Below are 21,528 nucleotides of genomic sequence, written 5' to 3'. Positions count from 1 at the left end.
GGTCCCAATAGAGATCACTGATACTTGTTTCTTTTATATATTCTATATTAGTTTTACTTACCATTCTTTTACATCATAGGGAGCTTCCATTCTGAGAATGCTTGAAAACTGGATAACACGAGAGAAATTTCAAATAGGATGTCAGGTATGATTTATTACTTTTAATACTATGAAAAAACTACACTGGTATGTGGCTGATGAATGTTAAGATATGTGATTAATTAAGGACAATTCCCCTTTTACTTTCCTCGTTCAGGAATAGATAATATTACAAACTCAAAAAAAGCGATTTCACATACAGTCTGTTACATACATTGGGTCTGTAACTGTCATTTAGCCAAAGTTTCACAGAGAAGTTAAACGGATTACCTAGTTATTTTTGATATCCTTTACAGGGCTAGGGCTTGGAAAATGTCCTTTCCCTTCCTAAGATATTAGTAGTAGAAACACTGTTTGTTTCATTTTGTTCTTACCAGTAACAACTGAGGGACTATTATCGAGAGATCGAGGTCATCATGAACTTTTGACTAGAATGACTATATTGTGATTATTCAAAGTGAAGAAGAAAATGTCAGTATAGAATAGTCAAAAGCACTAATCTAGGTAAAATTAGTTACTTTTAGTATACTATAAGCTGTAATCCTCTCACTCAGAAGAAGCAAGGAACTAATTTAAAAAACAGTAACAACAGTGATGAAAACCACACAAACTGATCCAGGACTCAGAAGTCTCTTCACTGTAATCTCAGGCAAATCTCTTCTCCTCTCTAGACACCAGTTTCCTTCACCCCCAAAATGTGAGAGTTGTATAAAATAGTATTTAAGGTTCCTTTCAGTCCCAAGATTGCACGTTTCTCAGCACAAGACACTGTGACTATACAAAGAAGTTCCTCTAAATTAATTTTGAGAAGATACTATTCACTAAAAATCATCAACAGGTAGCTACGATTATATTCATTACCATTTCAAGGATCCAATTATTTTACTAAGAAAGAATGATCTATACAAAACTCTGGAACGAATTTGATAAGGAACATGCGCCTTTCTTTGGAAGGAATGATGCTAAAGCTGAAACTCCAGTACTTTGGCCACCTCATGCGAAGAGTTGACTCATTGGAAAAGACTGATGCTGGGAGGGATTGGGGGCAGGAGGAAAAGGGGACGACAGAGAATGAGATGGCTGGATGGCATCACCGACTCGATGGACGTGAGTTTGAGTGAACTCTGGGAGTTGGTGATGGACAGGGAGGCCTGGTGTGCTGCGATTCATGGGGTCGCAAAGAGTCGGACATGACTGAGCGACTTAACTGACTGAACTGAACTGATGTGCCTTTCATTTCCTCTCCCTTCCTTTGCCTGCCCTCCAGCGGCAGTGCTGAGCAGGCAACCAACCAAAAGAACAAACAGGAAGGCAGCGTTTCAAACTGTTTTCAACCCTCTCCCAGGTGTCTTGGAGCAGTCCTGGTAATATTGTATTATCTCTCCATGGCTAAAAAAGGAATTTAGAAGATAACATGACTTAGGAATAGCACGTCTTGAAAGTTAGAGCAACTTAGAGTGAAAATGATTATGTGCAAAGTCAACCACTGGTTTGTTTTCTTTGAAGATTCAAAGACCACTTAAGAAGGTTCTGTTTCCATCAAAGACATCCATATTTTAAACAGGACAATTCTAGAGCATAACAGAAGTAATTACAGCAGGAATTTTGGAAGGTTTCCTGGAGAACCACAAGTAGTGCCCAATTATGAGATTAGAAGACTAGGAATTTTCTTTAGGGATATCACAGTATCCCTGAAAACTCATATGCAGAGAGCTTTGGGGACCAGAACTGACAAAAGGGGGACCTTCTAGTTAAAAATATTTTGTATCTGTATTGTAAAAGTATTTGAAAAATGAAGGCTTACACTTTACAGTGAGTAATTTCCCCAATTTATCCATTATCATCATGATGATTATTATTCCAAAGACTGTATATTCATTTCTTTAGAACAAAAATCTGCAAACCACTAATACAGCTTCTGGGCCAAATCCAATCCACCACCCATTTTTGTAAGGTCTGCAAATGAAAATCATTTCTACATTTTTAAATGACTGGCAAAAATCAAAAGAAGCATATTTCATGACATGTGAACACTGCATGGAATTCAAATATCAGTGCATAAATGCTTCACTGGAAGACAGCCACGATTACTCACTTACATATTATCTTGGCTGCTTTGGGGCTATGGAGGCAGAGTTGAGTAGTTGTGACAGAGACTTATATGGCTCACAACACTTAAAATCTTTACAGCTTTTTATGGAAGAAGTTTGCTGAGAGCCCTGGCTTACAGCCAAGCTTACCAGTTTTTATCTTTGCATATCACTTAAACCACTCATGAGTGATGGGGCCGTCTAGTGTCTGAGATGAGAAAACACTACTGGTGTAAATAAAGGTAAGGGATACAGCTGGTAGTGGACAGTTTAACACTAATAAGTGAACATCACAGAATCATGAGTCTTTTTTCCCTAGCAGATCAAAAATGTTACAGTCTGCTGACTGTCTGCTGAGTACCTTGCATTGTATATCCTGAACAAATTAAACTTTCCCTCTCCTGTTCACAATTCCATTAGACTAAAAAAAAAAATTATCTCATTAATAATAAAAGTATTTCTTATGCTTTACAAATAAATCATTATTTGTACAGTGTTTTTATAGGTTATGAAATGTTTTACATACAGAATATCATTCGATTTTCATTCCAGGTATACTTGCTATATTATACATTAGAATGAGATTGTTGAAAGGTTCACTCATGTTGTGAAGGTATGGAAAAAGCAAACACTGACTTCTGAAATATTTATCTTTCACATGCAGAATTACTTGAAAAAACACAAATTTGAGAATGCCAAAACTTCAGATTTCTGGGCAGCACTTGAAGAGGTAATGAGAAGTATATCCTCAAAAATTTCTTTGATTAACAAATGATTTATCAATCATTTCTTTATCTGATTATTCTATCCTTTTATTTCCCCTTATTTGTGGATTGATTGTTCTCTATTTTTTTTTTTTTTTTTTAATCTTAGGCAAGTAATCTCCCAGTGAAAGAAGTAATGGACACCTGGACCAATCAGATGGGTTACCCTGTACTTAACGTGGACAATATGAAGAACATCACACAGAAACGCTTTCTATTGGACCCGAGAGCTAATGCTTCTGAGCCACATTCAGCTTTTGGGTAAGACTCTATAATGCACTTCAGGGGAAGCAGAAATTTGATGGAAATACCAGCAATTCATTTAGAACTTGTTCTTTGGTACCTGATTCATAAGCACAGTGTCTTTATGGAAATAGACATTTAGAAATAGCTCAGTCATCTCTGGTTCAAAATGGTGGACTGAGCATGTGCATGCAAGTCTTATTCTTCCCGGAAATGACTGAAAAAGGAAATAGAAGTACTAAAAGAAATAGAGAAGTAAAGAAAACAGAGAGGAACTCTGAAGTTCCTAGATGAAGAAAAGTAGAGGGAGGAATATAGACAGAAAACAAACTGAGAAGGTGCAGCCAGATGAAAAGAGGCTTGAGCAGAGGTGGAAGCTGACTTCCCCTACCCTAGATGGGCCTGGGCTCAGTGTCAGCACTGAGTGGACGGCAGGAGTGAAAGCGAGGTTGAAAGAAGGGAAGTTAACTTGAAGTCTGCACTCGGGACCATTGCATTAGCCAGACCCCTCTCCCTCCACTTTCCCTTCACTGACTGCCCTTCTTTCCTCTGCACAGAGCTCTCAAAAGTCTGGCAATGACCCAGCAAAACCCAGAGGGCTTTTTTTTTCCCCTGAACAAATTGACTAAAACAGTGGAGGAAAGCTAAGAATTTCCATTTGGTGGGTACACTCAGAGTAAAGCTTTCCTCCTTGTGGCATTTGTAGGATGAATGGGCTGGAGCTGCCAGCTCCACTCATACATACACAGAGCCTCTAGTCAGACTTCCTGTTCAGCGGAAAAGTCTGTCTCAAAAATACACCTCTCTTCTCAACAGTAGAGGGGTTACATACAAGACACCAAGAATAATCAATTTAGTCCTTCTTTCTTAAACATGAATGAACAATCAAAGATAACAAGATGCATGAAAAAAATCTAAAAAACATAAAAGTTAAAATCTCACATGGATAAACAATAAACCCATCTCAATAAGAGACATAATTGAAATAAAAAATTTATGAAATATATTGAGATCAAAGCTCTTATACACATTAACTAAGAGCAGATTGTTTTTGAAAGGACAAACTAAAAATATAAAAGAGCTATGAAAGATTAAAATTTCAGTTGTCAAAGAAATTAATAGGCCAATTCGAAATAAATTTGGAGAATTCTCTAAAAGTACAGGACAAGCATACACAGAACTGGCAAATGTGAAAGAGAAGATAAATATGAAAAAACCCTAGCACCAACTAATAGAAGTCTCTCAAAAAAGGAAAACAGAGAAACTTAATGGGCATATTATATCAAAGAAATAATAAAAGACACAAGGATTCTGATTAAAAAGCCCCATTGAGTCCATAGTACAAAATGATAAAAACCAAAACATTCTTAGCTACAGCCTCATGAAATTTCAGAGAATAAGGGTACATGAGTTACTGTGACATTAGAATTCTTCACAACAACTCTGAACACAAGAAGAAAATAAAGCAGACATTTGAAATGTAGATGCAAAAAATATTTTCAACCTCCGATTCTCTACCCAGTCCCTAAACCAAATGTAACAGCATAGTGAAGACATTTTCTGACATGCAGCCCCAGAAAATGCTTTCCACACAGCACTTAGAAAGTTACTAAGGCTACACTCCAGGTGAACTGGAGCAGGGAGAGAAAAAATACGAATATATAAAAAAAGAGGAAGACACAGGAACCAGGAAACAGTGTATCTGTCCTAGGAGATCCATGAAAGAAAATGCAGACCAGCACCCATCCAGTGGGCTCACAGTGCCCTAAGAGCAGGAGGACTGGAGCTGAGTTAGGTGATCTGCAGGAAAAAAGACAGTATGATTGGGAGGATGGCAAAATTGAGGAGTTGGTGAAGGCTTATCAGTGTGGTCAACCATAAAGAAGAAAAATTAGAAAAAAAAAAATCAAGGCCGTATGTAAAAATTGTGATCCAAAAAAAAAAAAAAAGAAGTAGGTAGAATGATTTTATGCCACTGATAAAGTATAAGGAAAAGGAGTCTCCTGCACTGACAGGTGGATTCTTTACCACTGAGCTACCAGGGAAACCCAACAAGGAGTCTATTTTACTCTTAGGGGAAATTTTTACTTAAGTGACTCAAGGGCCATGAAATCAAACCATAGAAAAGGAAATATAACTCAACACACTTCTTGGCCAACAATAGGTATACAGCTTAACTCCATATATGTTATTTATTGTCTTTTAGTTTTTATAATCAACCAATGGATAACATGTTAAAATTCTGTTCTGGTGGCAGGTTAGATTGTACAGTTTTAACACTGTAACAAGAAAAAAAAATAGTTGACAGAAGAAAGGAGGTGGAAAAGGAAGAAAGGGTAGAAGAATGTTGGGATACTGATTCAGTGGTGGACTGAAGCTGGTTTTAATCCCAACTCAGAGATGTCATTCCAGTAGCCTGAAATTGGTCATGATGTGAGTTAATAGAAATCAGCAAATAATACATCCCACCTTCCACTCCACCCTGAGAACCAGTTATTGAGCATTTACCAGCACTGCACAAGAGAACCTTATTCTATAGTTAGGAGAGAGTAGCAATTCTAAAATTTATAAAACAAGAAACGGCAGTATGAGTATATTATCTAAAGGAACAACTGTAACTTATACACAGTCTAATAACAATAACAATTTTGCTTTATTAAAATTTGACTGTTAAAGGGAGAATGAAAAAGAAAGCAGTGAAAGTGAATTAAATCACCCTCTTTCGTGGGTGAGTTAATAAATACTACCTAAAAAATATAGAGGTATTTACAGTTACGGGATTAGACATCCGAAGAACCAAAACCAGAAGTATTTAGAAGGGGGTGCTTCTGAGAGAGGTGCTGGCCTGTGGGTAGAGTAGAGGAGACTTTTCAATAGCAGTTTCCCTAGTTTTTGATTGAGGATGTCTTTATTTACAATGTATAAATGAAATTCTCCTGAACATTTTAACAATTACAAACTCAATCAATCAAATTATTTTGTATATTTCATTTATAAGAAACTTCTAAACAACACTACTTAGTGAAGTGAAAGTGAGAGTCCCTCAGTTGTGTCCTGCTCTTTGCGACCCCATGGAGAATACAGTCCATGGAATTCTTCAGGCCAGAATTCTGGAGTGGGTAGCCTTTCCCTTCTCCAGGGGACCTTCCCAACCCAGGTCTCCTGCATTGCAGGCAGACTCTTTACCAATTGTGCTATCAGAGAAGCCCCCAATACTACTGAAAATGTTATTAAATTCCATTTACAATTTCAAATATAAACACCTAAAGACACAGATTTATAAATCTAATTAAAAATACTTTTCTATACATTTTATGGACATAACAAATTAAAATTCATAAATATGGCATATCAAATTTCTTGGACATTTTCAACACATTAAGCTTTAAAAACAATAACAACAAAAAGAGTGAGTGAGTGAAAAGTTGCTCAGTCATGTCCGACTCTTTGCAACCCTATGGACTATAGCCCACCAGACTCCTCCATTCATGGAATTTTCTAGGCAAGAATACTGGAGTGGGTTGCCATTTCCTTCTCCAGGGGATCATCCCGACCCGGGGATAGAACCTGGGTCTCCCACATTGCGGGCAGACACTTTACCGTCTGAGCCACCAGGGAATCCTCAAACCTTTAACTTTACATAATGAGACTCTTCTAGCACATAAAGAGATGCTCAACATTACTAAATATCAGAGAAATGCAAGTCAAAACTACAGTGAGGTATCACTTCACACTGGTCAGAATGACAAGCAGCAAAAACCCTACAAACAATAAATGCTGGAGAGGGTATGGAGAAATGGGAATGCTCTTATGCTCTTGGTGGGAACATAAATTGGTACAAATACTATGGAGAACAGTATGAAGTTTTCTTAAACTAAACATAGAACTACCAGATGATCCAACAATCCTACTACTGGGCATATATCTGGAGAAAACTGTAATTTGAAAAGACACATGTACCCCAGTGTTCATCAGCACTGTTTATAATAGCCAAGACATGGAAGCAATCTAAATGTCCATCAACAGAAGAATGGATAAAGAACATGTGGTATGTGTATACAATGGAATACTACTCAGCCATAAAAGGAACAAAATAGTGCCATTTGAAGCAACGTGGACAGACCTAGAGATTATCATACGAAGTGAAGTGAATTCAGAGAAAGACAAATATCATATGATATCACACATATATGGAATGATATTTGGAACAGACTCACATGTTTCAAAAATACACTTAGGGTTACTAAAGGGGAAACACGGTGATGGAGTATAAATCAGGGGCTTGGGATTAACTTACACACACTCTATAAAACAGATGGCCAACAGGGGCCTACTGTATAGCACAGGGAACTCTACTCAATATTCTACAATAACCTATATGGGAAAAGAATCTGAAAAAGAATGATATATGCATATATATTACTGAATCATTATGCTATATACCTGAAACTGACATTGTAAGTCAATTACAGTCCAATAGAATTACAATAACAAAAAAAACCCCAGCAAAATCAGATTTTTCTAGACATTTAAACATGACTACTGAGTTAAGATATTCTAAGAATTTCAGTTAAAATTACAAATCCAATATGTCATTTCCTCTAATTTGCCAGATTTCTTAAACATCTCAACTATTGTAAAAGCTGACAAAATATGAGCCACATAGCCAGTGGTTTCCAAACTTATCACCCTTGTATGACAACAACTTTTACAAAAGAGTTAATACTATAGCCATTGCTGTATAATTAGTTATTTTTGTAGACATTAATGGAGTACCAACTGCTCCCAACTGAAGAGAACAAAACCACAACCGTAGGATCTCCCAGCCACTGACCCCCTACCCAACTGAAGCGCCTCCTAGACAGGATTCTGGCTAAATAAAGTGAAAGTGAAGTCGCTCAGTCGTGTCCGACTCTTTGCAACCCATAGACTGTAGCCTACCAGGTTTCTCTGTCCATGGGATTTTCCAGGCAAGAGTACTGGAGTGGGTTGCCATTTCCTTCTCCAAAGCCATACACTAAATCCCCTAGACACCATTCAAATTTCATCCATGCTGATTTTAATTGTCGTTTAGCTTAACACTTGCTTTGGGTGGAGACAATTTTGTACCCACCACACTCCAGGTGGCTTCTAATCGCCACTGCCTGATTTCTATTGTAAAAACCCTTCACCTTCTTCCTCTCATTTTAAATAGTCTCACTGACCTTATCTTACAGTCACATATGTAAAGCATCACAAGATCAGTTATTCAATAGCAATTAGGATAATATGAGGAAGGAGAATTACAGGGTGCAAAGAAAGTGTCTCAGGAAGTGTTTAATTTAATAACCGTAAGCTGGTTCTTTTATAGTTAGTTGTATGTTCCAGCAAATTATCAATAGATAGGCCCATTTTAATACTGCTAGAGCCTCTGGATATTAAAATTTTAGAAACATTTCTCTCTCGCAAAACAAGCTTGCATTTGGAAGTTTCACAGTAATTATTCTCTCCTGCCATATGTGTCCACTGATACACTGAGCCTGAGGCAAGAGGTGTGGTGGAGTAGAGAAGGCTACAGAAGACTTTCTGTCTTGAGGAAGTGATTCTTAAACTGAGTAAAAATTGATGTTGAGGGTGACTGTCAGGGTTGTCAAAGTAGAAAACACGTATGAAGTCTCTAACGTTGAAAAGGAGCATTATACATATGATATGCAATACTGATCGGGCGTTTACTAAGTAGCTGCCACAATTTTAAGTCCTTTAGAGTATTTTATTATAACAGATGGAGAAATTTAGGCAGAACATGATTAAACAGCTTATTCAAGGTTGCACAGAGTGTAAGTGATGGGCCCTCAATTTGAATGCAGGCAGTCTGGCTCCAAGAACTGGGTGACAAAGAGGCCCTGGGAAGAGTTGAGGGGGGGCGGGGGTGGGATAAAGCTGGAGAGGAAGGCGGGGGCCAGGCGTGCAGAGCACGTTAAAGGTTCTGAACAAAAGAGAGTGCAAATTCAAGGAAGTTAAGGCAAGAACAGGCAGGATCACGTTTACATTTTTCAAAGTTCCCCTCTAGTGTCCTATGGAGGACAGATCACGTGGGGCCAGTGTGGATTCAGGGAGACCTGTTAGGATCATATTATAGCGGGTGACCCCTGTGAGAGGTGATGGAGTTGCTGGGGCCTGCACCAGGAGAGGGGCTAGGGCTGGGGGCATGTGGCAGATGTTCCAAAGATTGACTTGAGCTAAAATTTCCAGTTAAAGAATAAACAGTGTACAGGGAATTGATTCAGATGAATTTGCAAAGAACAATCTCCTTTTAGAACATTGTTTTCATCTTGTTTATAGGGGTCATAGCCATATTTCTAGAGAACTGAAAAAGCTTTATAGACCCACTTTATAATACATATTCCATGTAGTAGGGAACAGAATCTGTTTCCTGGCTTCCAATTCAGGACTTTGGGAATTAAGTCACATGAGTAGCACCTCAGGTGTTTCCAAAAATTCAAATTGCCAAAAACTTTCTGTCTAAGGCATGGAGGATGAAGAACACTCAGAATTATTAAATAAGCTACTTCCAATAAACCGATTGGCACTTAAACTGGAGAAGCCAGTGGTGGTCATCTTGTTGAAACCTGTTACCAGCCTCCCCACCCCCACAACCCCCTGAAAGCCTCAGACACTCAGCTCTCCCACCATAAATGAAATTCAGAGAAACTGGATATCTTGCTGGAGTGCAGGTTCTGAAAATTAATAGTTCACGCCAAAATATAGGAAAATTTGAGTTTTTAGGCCCAATGAAGTCAGTCAGGGAGTGTCTGTATATGCTTTATTTTGGAGAGGACAGATTATGATGGAGAAGACTTTGTTTTTCATCCTTTCCTCTTCATAATACGTGAATGATTTGATACTTAGACCTGATCTGTTATCAGGTGACAGTTCAATTATATAAACCTACATAATTTATGTGATCATTTTATTAACCATAATTTGTTTTTTTTACAGTTACTGTTTATGTTCTAGCAGATCAGATTGTCTATCTTTAATACTGCTATTTAATAGTCTTTGCACATATAAAATTTTTTAAATACACTTCTTTCTTGAGAAACAAACTGCCATTGGGAAAGTTTCACAGTAGTTGTTCCCTTCTCTCATTCACATCCACTGATTTGTTAGGTCAAAGGCAGCCAATGGTGTTTTTAAACCTGTGGAATTGGATTTTTTAAAACTACTCCTGCATTATGGATCCCTCTCCAAACAAACAACAACAACAAAAAAACGTTATTGCCAATGGAACTAAGCATATCAGCCAGTCTTTTAAAAAGTGAATTATACCTTTAAAAATATACTTTTGAAGTTTAGATAACATATAAGAAACTCTATCATTTCATTTATGTAATTTCTATTTCTTGATATTTTGTACTCTCAAATCTATTGTTTTACTCAGATTATATTAGATCCTGCAAGTGGTTCCAAAACTATAAAATTATATAGCCTCAACCCTCTAAACTTTTTTGTCTTATGATGCTCTTACAGACCTCAGAGTAATATTTTTTTATATGACCTTAGTAATATGTCTTATGCTTACTCTCAGGCACAGCCTAGTCCCAAACACCATGTCTTAGAGGGGACAGTGGAAGTGTGAAATCCTAACTGTATACATAGGGTATCCAGACACTGCAGAATCAGTTGTTTCAGTTGGGTTGGCAAGGGGGAAAGCTGAGGAGAATGCAATGTTAGTCTACATAGCAACACCAAATCAGCAGAGCAGTGAGAGTGAAATCTGTAGGTAGGATATGACTTTTAAAAAACGTTTCTTTGTCTATCTGTCAAGAAGTTATAAGGTATCATTCTTAGGTTCACTAAAATCAGACTCTGATCATTCAAGTGAGAGTGACTCATAAGGAAATCTAGGAAAGGCTGGTGGGGGATTGGGCGGTGGGCTATCAAACAGCAAAATACAACAGGTAGGTGCTGTCCAAGGCAACTACCCTGTAAGGAACTTCTAGACCGTGCTTCAGCGTGGTCCTGCCAAGATGGGGCAAAGAACACTCTCACGCCCAGCCATCATTGGCTAAAGACTGCACCCAAGGATGTACATTTTCAGGAACTTCTGGCTTTCCTTGATCAGGCAGCCAGAGGGCAGTCCTTGGACAGACAGACCCGGTGCTGGCTGTTGGCAGGGAAAGCACGTTGGAATCTACAACTGGAAGTACAAACACGACAAAGGGATTCAAGGGGATAAGGATGGACCACTGACAATGTCTAAGATCCAAGAAACAGTTCATGTATTGGTTCTGTGAAACTTACAGCCGAAAATATTCAAATGCAAAAAAATCCTTCAAGAAAGCTAGTAAAAGCTCAATCTATAAAACATTTCACTAATTATAAAACAAAGGATTACTTCTTTCATGCAGATGACAAACACATCTCTCTGAATTATATAAATTTTATTATATCTTGAAAGGGAGAAATATCATTCCCCCATTCTCTGTTAGGGACTTGAATGACCACAGATCATCGGTCAACTATGAGGTGAAACCTAAACCCAAACTCAGATTCATCTTTTCTCTAGATTTCCTGTATTTTTCGACTGGTAAGGTATGATAATGAGAACAACCAAAAAGATACTTATGATCTCTCTTAAGAGATTTCAAGAGTAAATATTAGGTGTACATATTGTATCAAAATACAAAGCTCATCTCCTCCCTTGGCGCCATGAGAAAATACTAAGGAGCTAAAGAAAACACTAAAAATCCCTGAAACATGCTTGCCCAGTGATTTTCTTTGCAGCACACTGGTTCACATGATTCTAAATAGGAGATATTTAAAGAGCATGAGACATTTTAAGGGATGATGGTGGTAGTGTCATTTCAATGTAATTTCTAAAATGTTTTATTTCCTTTACAGCATTTTAAGATTGTCTTCTGAATTCTAACAATGTATTATGTTCCTTGATGGGAACTATAGCATATTAGAGTGAATACGAATATGTATGTGAATGTTCAGTTTTCTTACATAATATATATAATTCTTATATTTATGCAATACCTCTATCCCAAAGTCTCAAGGCATTTTATTGAAATAATCTTCTTCACCTTAGCTAATTTTCTGAAACAGATTTCCAAATTTTAAAGATGTATATAAATTGAAAGCAATTACATAGCCTATCCTTACCATAAAAGAGTATAATGTATTAACTGTGTTAATTGTATACTATACACTAGATAATTGCTTATGAGGAAAATATGCTTGTCTATTGCCTTTTATGCTTGTCTATTTTTACTTGGGAAATGTTTTTATGTTTTAGTAATCAAAGTTAAATTTTTCTTTTTAAAAACTAGTTACACATGGAATATTCCAATTAAATGGACTGAAGATGATGAACAAAGGATTACATTATACAATAGGTCAGAAACAGGAGGTAAATATCGTCAATTGATTTATTTCTTCCTTGAATTAATGTACTACATTAAATAAGTATGTGTAAAGAAACAACAATAAAACTGGAACTTATGATGTACATTTCAGCTAAAAGAAATCTCTTAATTAACTGATGAGCCCAAATCCTTATCTATAATAATGAGAATTTTTTGCCTTAAGAAATTCTTTGTAACGATTTACCATAACTGACACAATAATAAATACCTACATTCAAAGAGAAGCGTCATACACCCAACCACTAGAAGATCAGTATATCAGTTCTCTTCTTTCCTTTCCTCTCTTCCCTCTTTTTCCTTCTTTTTTCCTTCTCTCCTTTCTTTTTTTAAATATCAAATGTCACTGAATTTCTTAAAATGTTATGTGACAAGCCTGACTTTTTAAATACTGCCATTAAATCAGACCTAATGTTTTCCTCAAACCAGCATGACACTAGAATTTTTAATGACACTGAATTATTTTTTCTAAGCTGTAAGTTGTCACCAGTAGCTCAAGGGACTATCTATATCTATATCCATTCATCTACCCATCCACCCATCCGCATCCCTAAGTGAATGCATTGGCCCTGGCCTGTGTTAAAGTTCAGCTGTGACTGTTCCACCCACTTAAGTCAACTAGAAATATATTTCTGTATTCTATCTCCATTCATTTGTATTTTCTTTTCTTGAAAAATTTTAGAGTTATATGAAAACAAGACCTTACCACATGTTTTCTACTACAGATCGCTGAAAAAATAATTAAAAAAAGGCAAGTTTTAGCAACTATCCAAGAAGAATCCTGCTTTCTATACTTCTGCTATTGTGCTTGTTTTGTGTTTCAAAGTCGCTTCTTATTTAAATCAAAATGAGACTCTTCACCCCATCCCATGAGGACTTGGTTTCCAAATAGCATTTGGCATGGACTTTCACCCATTGCTTCTCAAGAATAAAAGCAGATCATCTACCCTCTATTTACATATGCCTGTTTGCTCCTGCAAAATATTCTAAAATAGTAATTCATTTCCTCTGGCAAGTAAATTTTTACCCTATTTCCAGCAGATTAAAAATTAAAAAAAAAACCTTTATTGAGATACAATTCATGTACTATAAAATCCCCCCATTTAAAGTGTGCAATCCAGTTTTTCTTACATTCACAGATATGTGTAACTATCACCACAGTCAATTTTACAGCATTTCAGTCACCTCAAAAAGAAATTCCACACCCTTTAGCTATCAGCTCCTCTAATCTCCTATACGCCCAGCCCTAAGCACCAACTAATCTATTTTTTTATCTTCATAGCTTTGGCTATTTTGGACATTTCATATAAATGGAATGGTATCTATAGCATTTTGTGAGTGGCTTCTTTCACCTAGCTTGCTTTCAAATTCATCTATGTCATAGCATGTATCGGTACTTCATTCCTTTTTATTGCCAAGTTATAGTCATATCATATTGATATACCACCTTTTGTTTATCTGTTCATCAGTTGATGAGCATATGGATTGTTTCTGTCTTTTGGCTATTGTGAATAATATTTCTATAAACATTTGTGTACAAGTTTCTATGTGGCTCCCATAAGGTTCTTTCAGCTTTGTTTCTTTTTTTATTTTTATTATAAATTATTTGTGATTTTAAAAATAATGTTATTTATTTGTGTATGTTTGGCTGAGCTGGGTCTTCATTGCTGCAAGGCTTTTCTCCAGCTGCGTTGAGCAGGGCTGCTCTCTGGTTGCAGCGTGTGGGCTTCTCACTGTGGTGGCTTCTCCTATTGCAAAGCAGGGGATCTAGGGCTCGCGGGCTTCTGTAGTTGCAGCTCATGGCTTCGATAGTTTTGGCTCTCCAGCTCTAGAGCACAGGCTCACTAGTTGTGACCCACAGGCTTCGTTACTCCACGGCACGTGGGATTTTCCCCGGATCACGGATCCAGCCTGTGTTTCCTGCATTGGCAGGCAGATGCTTTACCACTGAGCCACCAGGGAAGCCCTATTTTGTGATTTTTAGTTTGTACTGAAAGCTCTACCAGCTTTGCTATTGTCAAGGTAAGACCCTTTACTGTTGCCTTTACGACAAAAACTTTCTCTTGGTCATTTATACTAACTTTAATTGATGTAGTCAGCAATTTCTCCGAAATTCTTCTAGAATACCCAGATGAGTATTTTATATAGGATAATTTTGTTTGCATACCAAGATCTTTTCTGACCTTTTTCTTACGTAAGCCAAAGGAAAATGGAGACAGAAAAAAATACAGTAAAAAAAAAAATGTTCGATAGCACCAATAAACAACATAACGAGGCTAGGATACCCTTGGGAAATTTTCAGTGGATTTGGCTGAAATATTACTACATATTTTCCCCATTGGTCACCACTGGTTAACTGAAGATTGGAGGAACATCTGGGAATCTTCTTGATTTGATGTTTACAAATTTAAAAGCATGGATAATATATTTTCACTAACACTATCTTTCCAGAATTTTCATAAACTGAGGTTTTCATAAAAGAAAAACTTCCAGGTAACTGAAGTTTATTCCAGTGGTCCAGGAAATTCCAGTGGTCCAGAAAATAGATTTCAGGAGTTAATAATAAATATTTTTCTTATATGTATTATGTCCTTATTAGACACAATATTTTAATAATGAACTTAGTCCTTAATTAATTAAAATATTAATTTGAAATAACTTTCAAACAAGTATTTACTGAACATTAACTAATGGGCCAGACACAGGGGTAGGTATAGAGACAATGCCGAGGGAAAAATCCCCACAATTCTTACTTTGTAGCACTTACTGTCTCGGAGAAGGCAATGGCACCCCACTCCAGTACTCTTGCCTGGAAAATCCCATGGATGGAGGAACCTGATGGGCTGCAGTCTATGGGGTCGCTGAGTCAGACACGACTGAGCGACTTCACTTTCACTTTTCACTTTCATGCATTGGAGTAGGAAATGGCAATCCACTCCAGTGTTCTTGCCCGGAGAATCCCAGGGATGGGGGAGCCTGGTGGGCTGCCATCCATGGGGTCGCACAGAGTTGGACACGACTGAAACGACTTAGCAGCAGCAGCAGCACTTACTGTCTAGGGAGGGTGTGGACGAGTCAGCAGGCAAATATAACACCATGTCATAAGGGCCTGGTGTGGTAAGAGCCAAAGGGGCTCACAGGAGAAATACAAGTGGAGATCTGGAAGTTGAGAAAAGTTAGTAAAGAAAGGGACATCTGTCTGAGGGTTAGGGGGACTACAGGTAGAGTTTATGTGGATAATAGGACTGCGTATAGACTCAAACAGTGCTATGGACAGAAAATGTTAGTATGAAAGGGAGAGAGCAAAGGGCTTGCAGGGCAACCTCAATCCCTCTGTCATTAGATTTGAGACATTTCTTTTGCTGTAACTACCGACTTTTATCTGTCCCTCCCCTCCCTGTAGAATATTCCTTGAGAATGAAGCTTATTTTTTGTTGTGTGGTTGTTCCATATCTCCAGCAGATACCTAGTAATTGTTAATTGAAGGAATGAATGAAGTGGCTCTAATGTCCACAGAGCTTTGATGACAAATCTATCTTTATCTGCAATTTCAGAATCATGACTGGTCATTTAGCCAGAAGCAAATTAGACATCTCTTCCTACTTCAAAGTGCCTGCTCCATTTTTAGGCTATGCAATAAGTTCCTGTTTCCTGTTTAGGGACATCTTCAACTCCCAGCTCAGAGTGCAGATGACAGCACGTCCTGAGGGTACTGAATGGGCAACCAGCTCAGGTTACCAGCCCCACCTCCTCCTTCTTGGTTTCTTTGGTGATTCATCAGCTAGAAATTTCCCAGGCAATAGTGGGGCTTCCCCTAAGGTCTTTTATTCACATTTGTGTTGTGCACAGTATTTTAAACATGAAAACAGTTAATCATGTACTTTTTAACAAAAGAAGAAGATCTCCATCTCAGGGCCTTCTCTGGCAATTCTAACCTACCCTGAATAATTGCTCCTCTTATTGTTGAGAGCATATTTTATGCTATTAGTTTCATCAGTCCTTAGTATTAGTCCTTAGATTTTAAGCAACATCATTATTAAGGTTCATATTCTCTGCCTTTTCTTTTTATGTAAATTATAAGCTCTTTGAAGATACACACTGCATATCATACTCCCTGTCTCCTGTTCACCCTATTCCCTCAAGGCACTGTGTACATCTTAAGATGTACTAAGAATTCAGCAAGTCCTTTCTTAATTAAGGCTTGTTTGTCTGAAGACTACTGTGCTTCTAGAGGGTGCCTATGTATAGTGAATGCCTCTATCTTTAGCATCAGCTGCTATACTGTCTACTGTCAACGCATCTACATTTAGTATTATACCACCTTTTTGTTTTTAATCTGCTGCTTTCCAACATTTAGAAGACTTGTAGATTAGCATATGATATCAGACAACCAATCTTGCTAAAACACATTTAAAAATAGGCATTCATGAGCATATAAGGTCTAAAAGACAGTTTTAGGGCATAGGATGTAGAATAGAATTTGTGATGACTGTTTTCACAACTCTTTCAGATTATGTATTATTAGATAACCAAATTCTATCATATAAATATTCCTAAAATTTTATGGTAGTTATATTTAAATATTTCATATCAAAATAATGATGGACATATATTTTTCTAATTTAATGAGAGAGAGAGAAAGAAAACAAAAAGAAAAGAAATCCATAATCATTCATTATGGATTCAGATTTGCAGATTCAGAAGCTCAGTTTGTTTAATTCAGCACTGGTTAACAAAATCTTGAAAGGCTTATTCACATGAACCATACATATAAGAATGCTAATTTGTTAATTTACACAAATAAAAACATATTGGCTAACGTCAACTAGAATATTCACTTCAGCTAATTAGGTATCTCTTCCAGGAAGAAAGTTTACTTAATTAGGGTAAAGGGAGAGCTAAGTTACATCAATTACTTTAAAGATGTCAATCAAGCTGTGACAGCTTTGTATACTGCATTAACCAGGGAAGCCTAATTATTGCATATATTGGCTATCAGTAGTAGTTCAATGCAATAAAAATTTCTTATTCATGCAACAGTCCAATGGAGATGTTCCTGACTGCCATCTCTCCTAGGTAGCTCACTCCCAGATAATGACTTAGAATTCCTGTCTTTTTCCTTCTTATGGCTCCACTTCCTCTCTCTCTCCAAACTAATATTAGACTTCTGTGCTGGATATTTTGCATCTGATCAGAGGACAGAAGAAGATAATGGAGGGACCAGACCTAGAAGTCCATCTATTATTTCTGCCCACACTTTATGCCCCAGTGTCAATCATATGTTGCCACCTAACTGCAAGGGAGGCTAATAAATATAGTCTAGCTGTGTACCTAGAAGAAAAGGGAACAGTGTGGTAAACAACCAACAGATTTCTCCACATACACTGTTTTCTGTAAGAGCAGATCTGTCAAATGATCTGGAACACATGTACCAGCTTAGTTGGGTACCTGCTTCCCTAGGCACACATCAACAGACCTTCACTATCCAACTCTCTTTTGCAGTTATTTCTTCCCAGTCACCAAAACCACTGCCCATGATAACTCTTCATCATGACAGTCACAATGCATTTTTCCAGAATTCCTGCTTATTATGTATTATGTATTAATCCTATATCTTTCTTTTCAGGGAGGTTCTCTAGGCTTCTTGCTTAGATTTAGATGGGACTCTGTAATTATTACTATTACAATAATTATATGATTATTTCTTTGAATAAGTAATTTGTTGAAAACATTGTCACAAATGGATAACCAATCCATTTTACAATGAATGGATCATGTTAGTGTTGGTTTCAGAGATTAAACTTTTCTTCCTTACCCCAAATTCCAAGTAGTGCATCCTACTTGAAATTTTTAGATCTCCACATATAATTTGTATGTCATTAGTAAAAAATAGTATTCTTATACCTTTCAGCTGTTTTACTACTAAGAGATACACAAACTTAATAAAATAGATACGAACTGTAATTTTACACAGAAAGATAATTTGCTTAAAGGATTGATGGAACACAGTATTTATGTCACCAAAGAAAAATGTTTCTTTCTGTAGAAATTTCTAGAGAAATTTCTAGGCTATCACAAGCTGTCTAGTTGACTGAATTTTGTTATAATTATTTACACAAAACAGTATATTAAAAACTAGTATGCATGCTTTGCTATTGAAATCTATCTAAGTTGAAATTAGCCTCTGGATGAAATTTTGAATTAACAGACAACAGGAAAAAAAAATTTAGAAAGAGTTCCTACCCAGAAAGAATCCATTTACCACTCTTATGCATAAAACTAGCAAGAAGTGGTACAAAACAATTTATAAATTCTATGATTACTATGTGGCCATTAAATCTACATCTTCATATATATAAAATGAAATTGCAAAGTGTTTACAATATAATTTCAAGTGAAAAGGATTAACAATCAAAAACACAATAAATTTCTCTATATGTATTGTGTCTTCACATGTGCATATATTTGGAAGATAAATACACATATACATATACACACAAGATAAAAATGTAATGTCAACCAGTGGTGGATAATCTTTGTATTCTTCATTATACTCTTTTTTTATTTTCCAAATACATATTTGAAACCATAAAGAACACATACTACTGTTATAATCAGAAAAATCGTATTAGTAACTGGAGAAACAGAATGAATCATGCACCCTTTACTTCTATGTACTGCCTGGAACAGGCATCAGTATTTTATCCTACTTACTTCATTATGCAACTAAACAACCCAACAGTATTTTGTTGTTGACAGCTGTTCCAGAAGTAGCATGAACTTGGAAAGTCCAGTAACTACTGACTTCCTGGACCTCAGCTTCCTCATCCATAAAGTGAGAAAAATCACAGTAACTCTAGACAGGCTTAACTAGGTATATATAAAGCACACTAAAATACTGCTGTATTGAGATGGATTGCCAGGAACTTCTCAATGTTATTTATATTTGCTTTGCTATTTATAGAACTGGCGGCATATCCCCTTTCATAATAATGGGGATAGCTACCACCTGTTGGACACATAACTATGTAGCCAACACTTTGCCTATGTTATCTTATTTAATCTTCACAATAGCCCTGTCAGGGATTTTTATCCATTTCCCTCATGGTGAACTGGGACACAGAGAGGTCAAGTGATTTGGCCAAGATCACACAGCTAGTAAGTCAGAGAGCAATGACTGTATCCTAGATCTGTCAGATTCGAAAGTTCACGCTCTTTCTCCTGTAACATATGGCTCTGTACTTAGCAAGAGGCTCTCCTCCTGATGCAAACATTCGAAGTGTATGGCTGCCAAAAGATTAGCTTCCTTTCAACAACCTGTCCGTGGGAGAATGACAAAGAAAGATAAATACTACATGAGTGAGGTAAAGGTTTACAATTTGTCAAGAACCTACTATGAATGTTCCTAAAGAAACTTATTGTCTTGTTGAAGTGTTTACTCATGTATTATGAAAAACTACTGTGTCGTTGGACATCTTCCAAACCTTGTGAGCACTTCCAAAATGTAAATCACCTTTCCTCCCAAACTGACTCATCTTCCTCTATTCCTTCTGTAATGGCAACACCATTATTCATTCAGTCATGCACGCCATTTTCCCCTCTAACTGTCCACATCAAGTCAGAAAAGATAGTGTTGATTTTACTGGTAATGTGTCTCTTGAACACATCATCTATTTTCATCATCTCCACATTAAGGTAAGCCCTCATTTTCTCTTGCCCTAGATTAACATAGTAGACTCTAGAATCTCCTTCCAATATCTCCTTCCCATCCTACCATCAAAATTATCTTTCTAGAAACAGACCTGAGTGTATTATTTACCTACCTAAAAATCTTCTCTTTTCTTGCCATCTCTCAGAAGATGGACTTAATACAGCCTGTGGCTCTTCACATTGAAGCCCCACTTTTACTTCCAGCCTCATATCCAATTTTCTAATATCATATCCATTGTTATTATTACATTAAACTATCTGAAGTTATTTAAATATACTAAGTATTCCCACATCATTATTTAAGTTGCATATTGTCCATACAGACAGGAGTATAGGAGTTAAAAAGTATATGAGCTATGCTAAACAAACACTGGTCATATCAGAGCATAAATACTATTTGGAGTTCAGATCAGATCAGATCAGTCGCTCAGTCATGTCCGACTCTTTGCGACCCCATGAATCGCAGCACACCAGGCCTCCCTGTCCATCACCAACTCCCGGAGTTCACTCAGACTCATGTCCATCGAGTCAGTGATGCCATCCAGCCATCTCATCCTCTGTCGTCCCCTTCTCCTTCTGCCCCCAATCCCTCCCAGCATCAGAGTCTTTTCCAATGAGTCAACTCTTCGCATGAGGTGGCCAAAGTACTGGAGTTTCAGCTTTAGCATCATTCCTTCCAAAGAAATCCCAGGGCTGATCTCCTTCAGAATGGACTGGTTGGATCTCCTTTTGGAGTTCAGTTCAGTTCAATTGCTCAGTGTCCAACTCTTTGGGACCCCATGGACTGCAGTATGCCAGGCTTCCCTGTTCTTCACCAACTCCCGGAGCTTGCTCAAACTCATGTCCACTGACTTAGTGATACCCTCCAACCATCTTATCCTCTGTCGATCCCTTCTCTTCCTGCCTTATTTTGAGTAGTTTTTACTTGAAACGTAAGTCTTTGTTCCTTCAATGTTGAGCTTCCAAAATCTATATCCTAGAGCCTTATGTAAATTTTAAATACTACTTTAGAAATAAAGTTAATTTGATAAATCCACTGATGAAAAAACATTGATATAATCAGTTGAAATATGGAAGTAGAAGGCTTTACAAAAATAAATAAAGTTGGGAGAACAAGTATGAAATGGACTACAAGATCAAAAATGCTGTATTTGGATTTTAGTCCTATTGCAAGCCTTCTTGACATTTGAAAATTGTTACTGACTCTCAAAT

General features: G+C 37.0%; 1 protein-coding gene and 1 long non-coding RNA gene across 13 annotated transcripts in view; one reads left to right on the top strand and one right to left on the bottom strand.

Moving 5' to 3' along the window:
* The window catches only part of LOC109560248 (uncharacterized), a 125,202-nt gene that overhangs the window by 46,466 nt on the left and 57,208 nt on the right, over positions 1–21,528 (bottom strand). For 10 of the 12 annotated variants that reach the window (XR_011567072.1, XR_011567073.1, XR_011567076.1 and 7 more), the window contains exon 3: positions 62–108. The exons of the other annotated variants lie outside the window; for them this stretch is intronic. This is a non-coding gene — a long non-coding RNA (uncharacterized lncRNA). The remainder of the gene's footprint in view (positions 1–61; positions 109–21,528) is intronic. 12 annotated transcript variants of the gene reach the window in all.
* The window catches only part of ENPEP (glutamyl aminopeptidase), a 79,250-nt gene that overhangs the window by 34,699 nt on the left and 23,023 nt on the right, over positions 1–21,528 (top strand). Inside the window, exons 8-11 of the mRNA XM_019962307.2 lie at positions 80–145; positions 2,854–2,919; positions 3,063–3,214; positions 12,514–12,593. Coding sequence (XP_019817866.2) covers positions 80–145; positions 2,854–2,919; positions 3,063–3,214; positions 12,514–12,593 — 364 coding nt within the window. The remainder of the gene's footprint in view (positions 1–79; positions 146–2,853; positions 2,920–3,062; positions 3,215–12,513; positions 12,594–21,528) is intronic.

This window comes from Bos indicus, chromosome 6 (genome assembly GCF_029378745.1).
Source record: "Bos indicus isolate NIAB-ARS_2022 breed Sahiwal x Tharparkar chromosome 6, NIAB-ARS_B.indTharparkar_mat_pri_1.0, whole genome shotgun sequence".
Classification (NCBI taxonomy): Eukaryota; Metazoa; Chordata; class Mammalia; order Artiodactyla; family Bovidae; genus Bos; species Bos indicus.
Note: the sequence above shows the minus strand (reverse complement) of the source record. Positions and strands in the feature narration are given on the sequence as shown.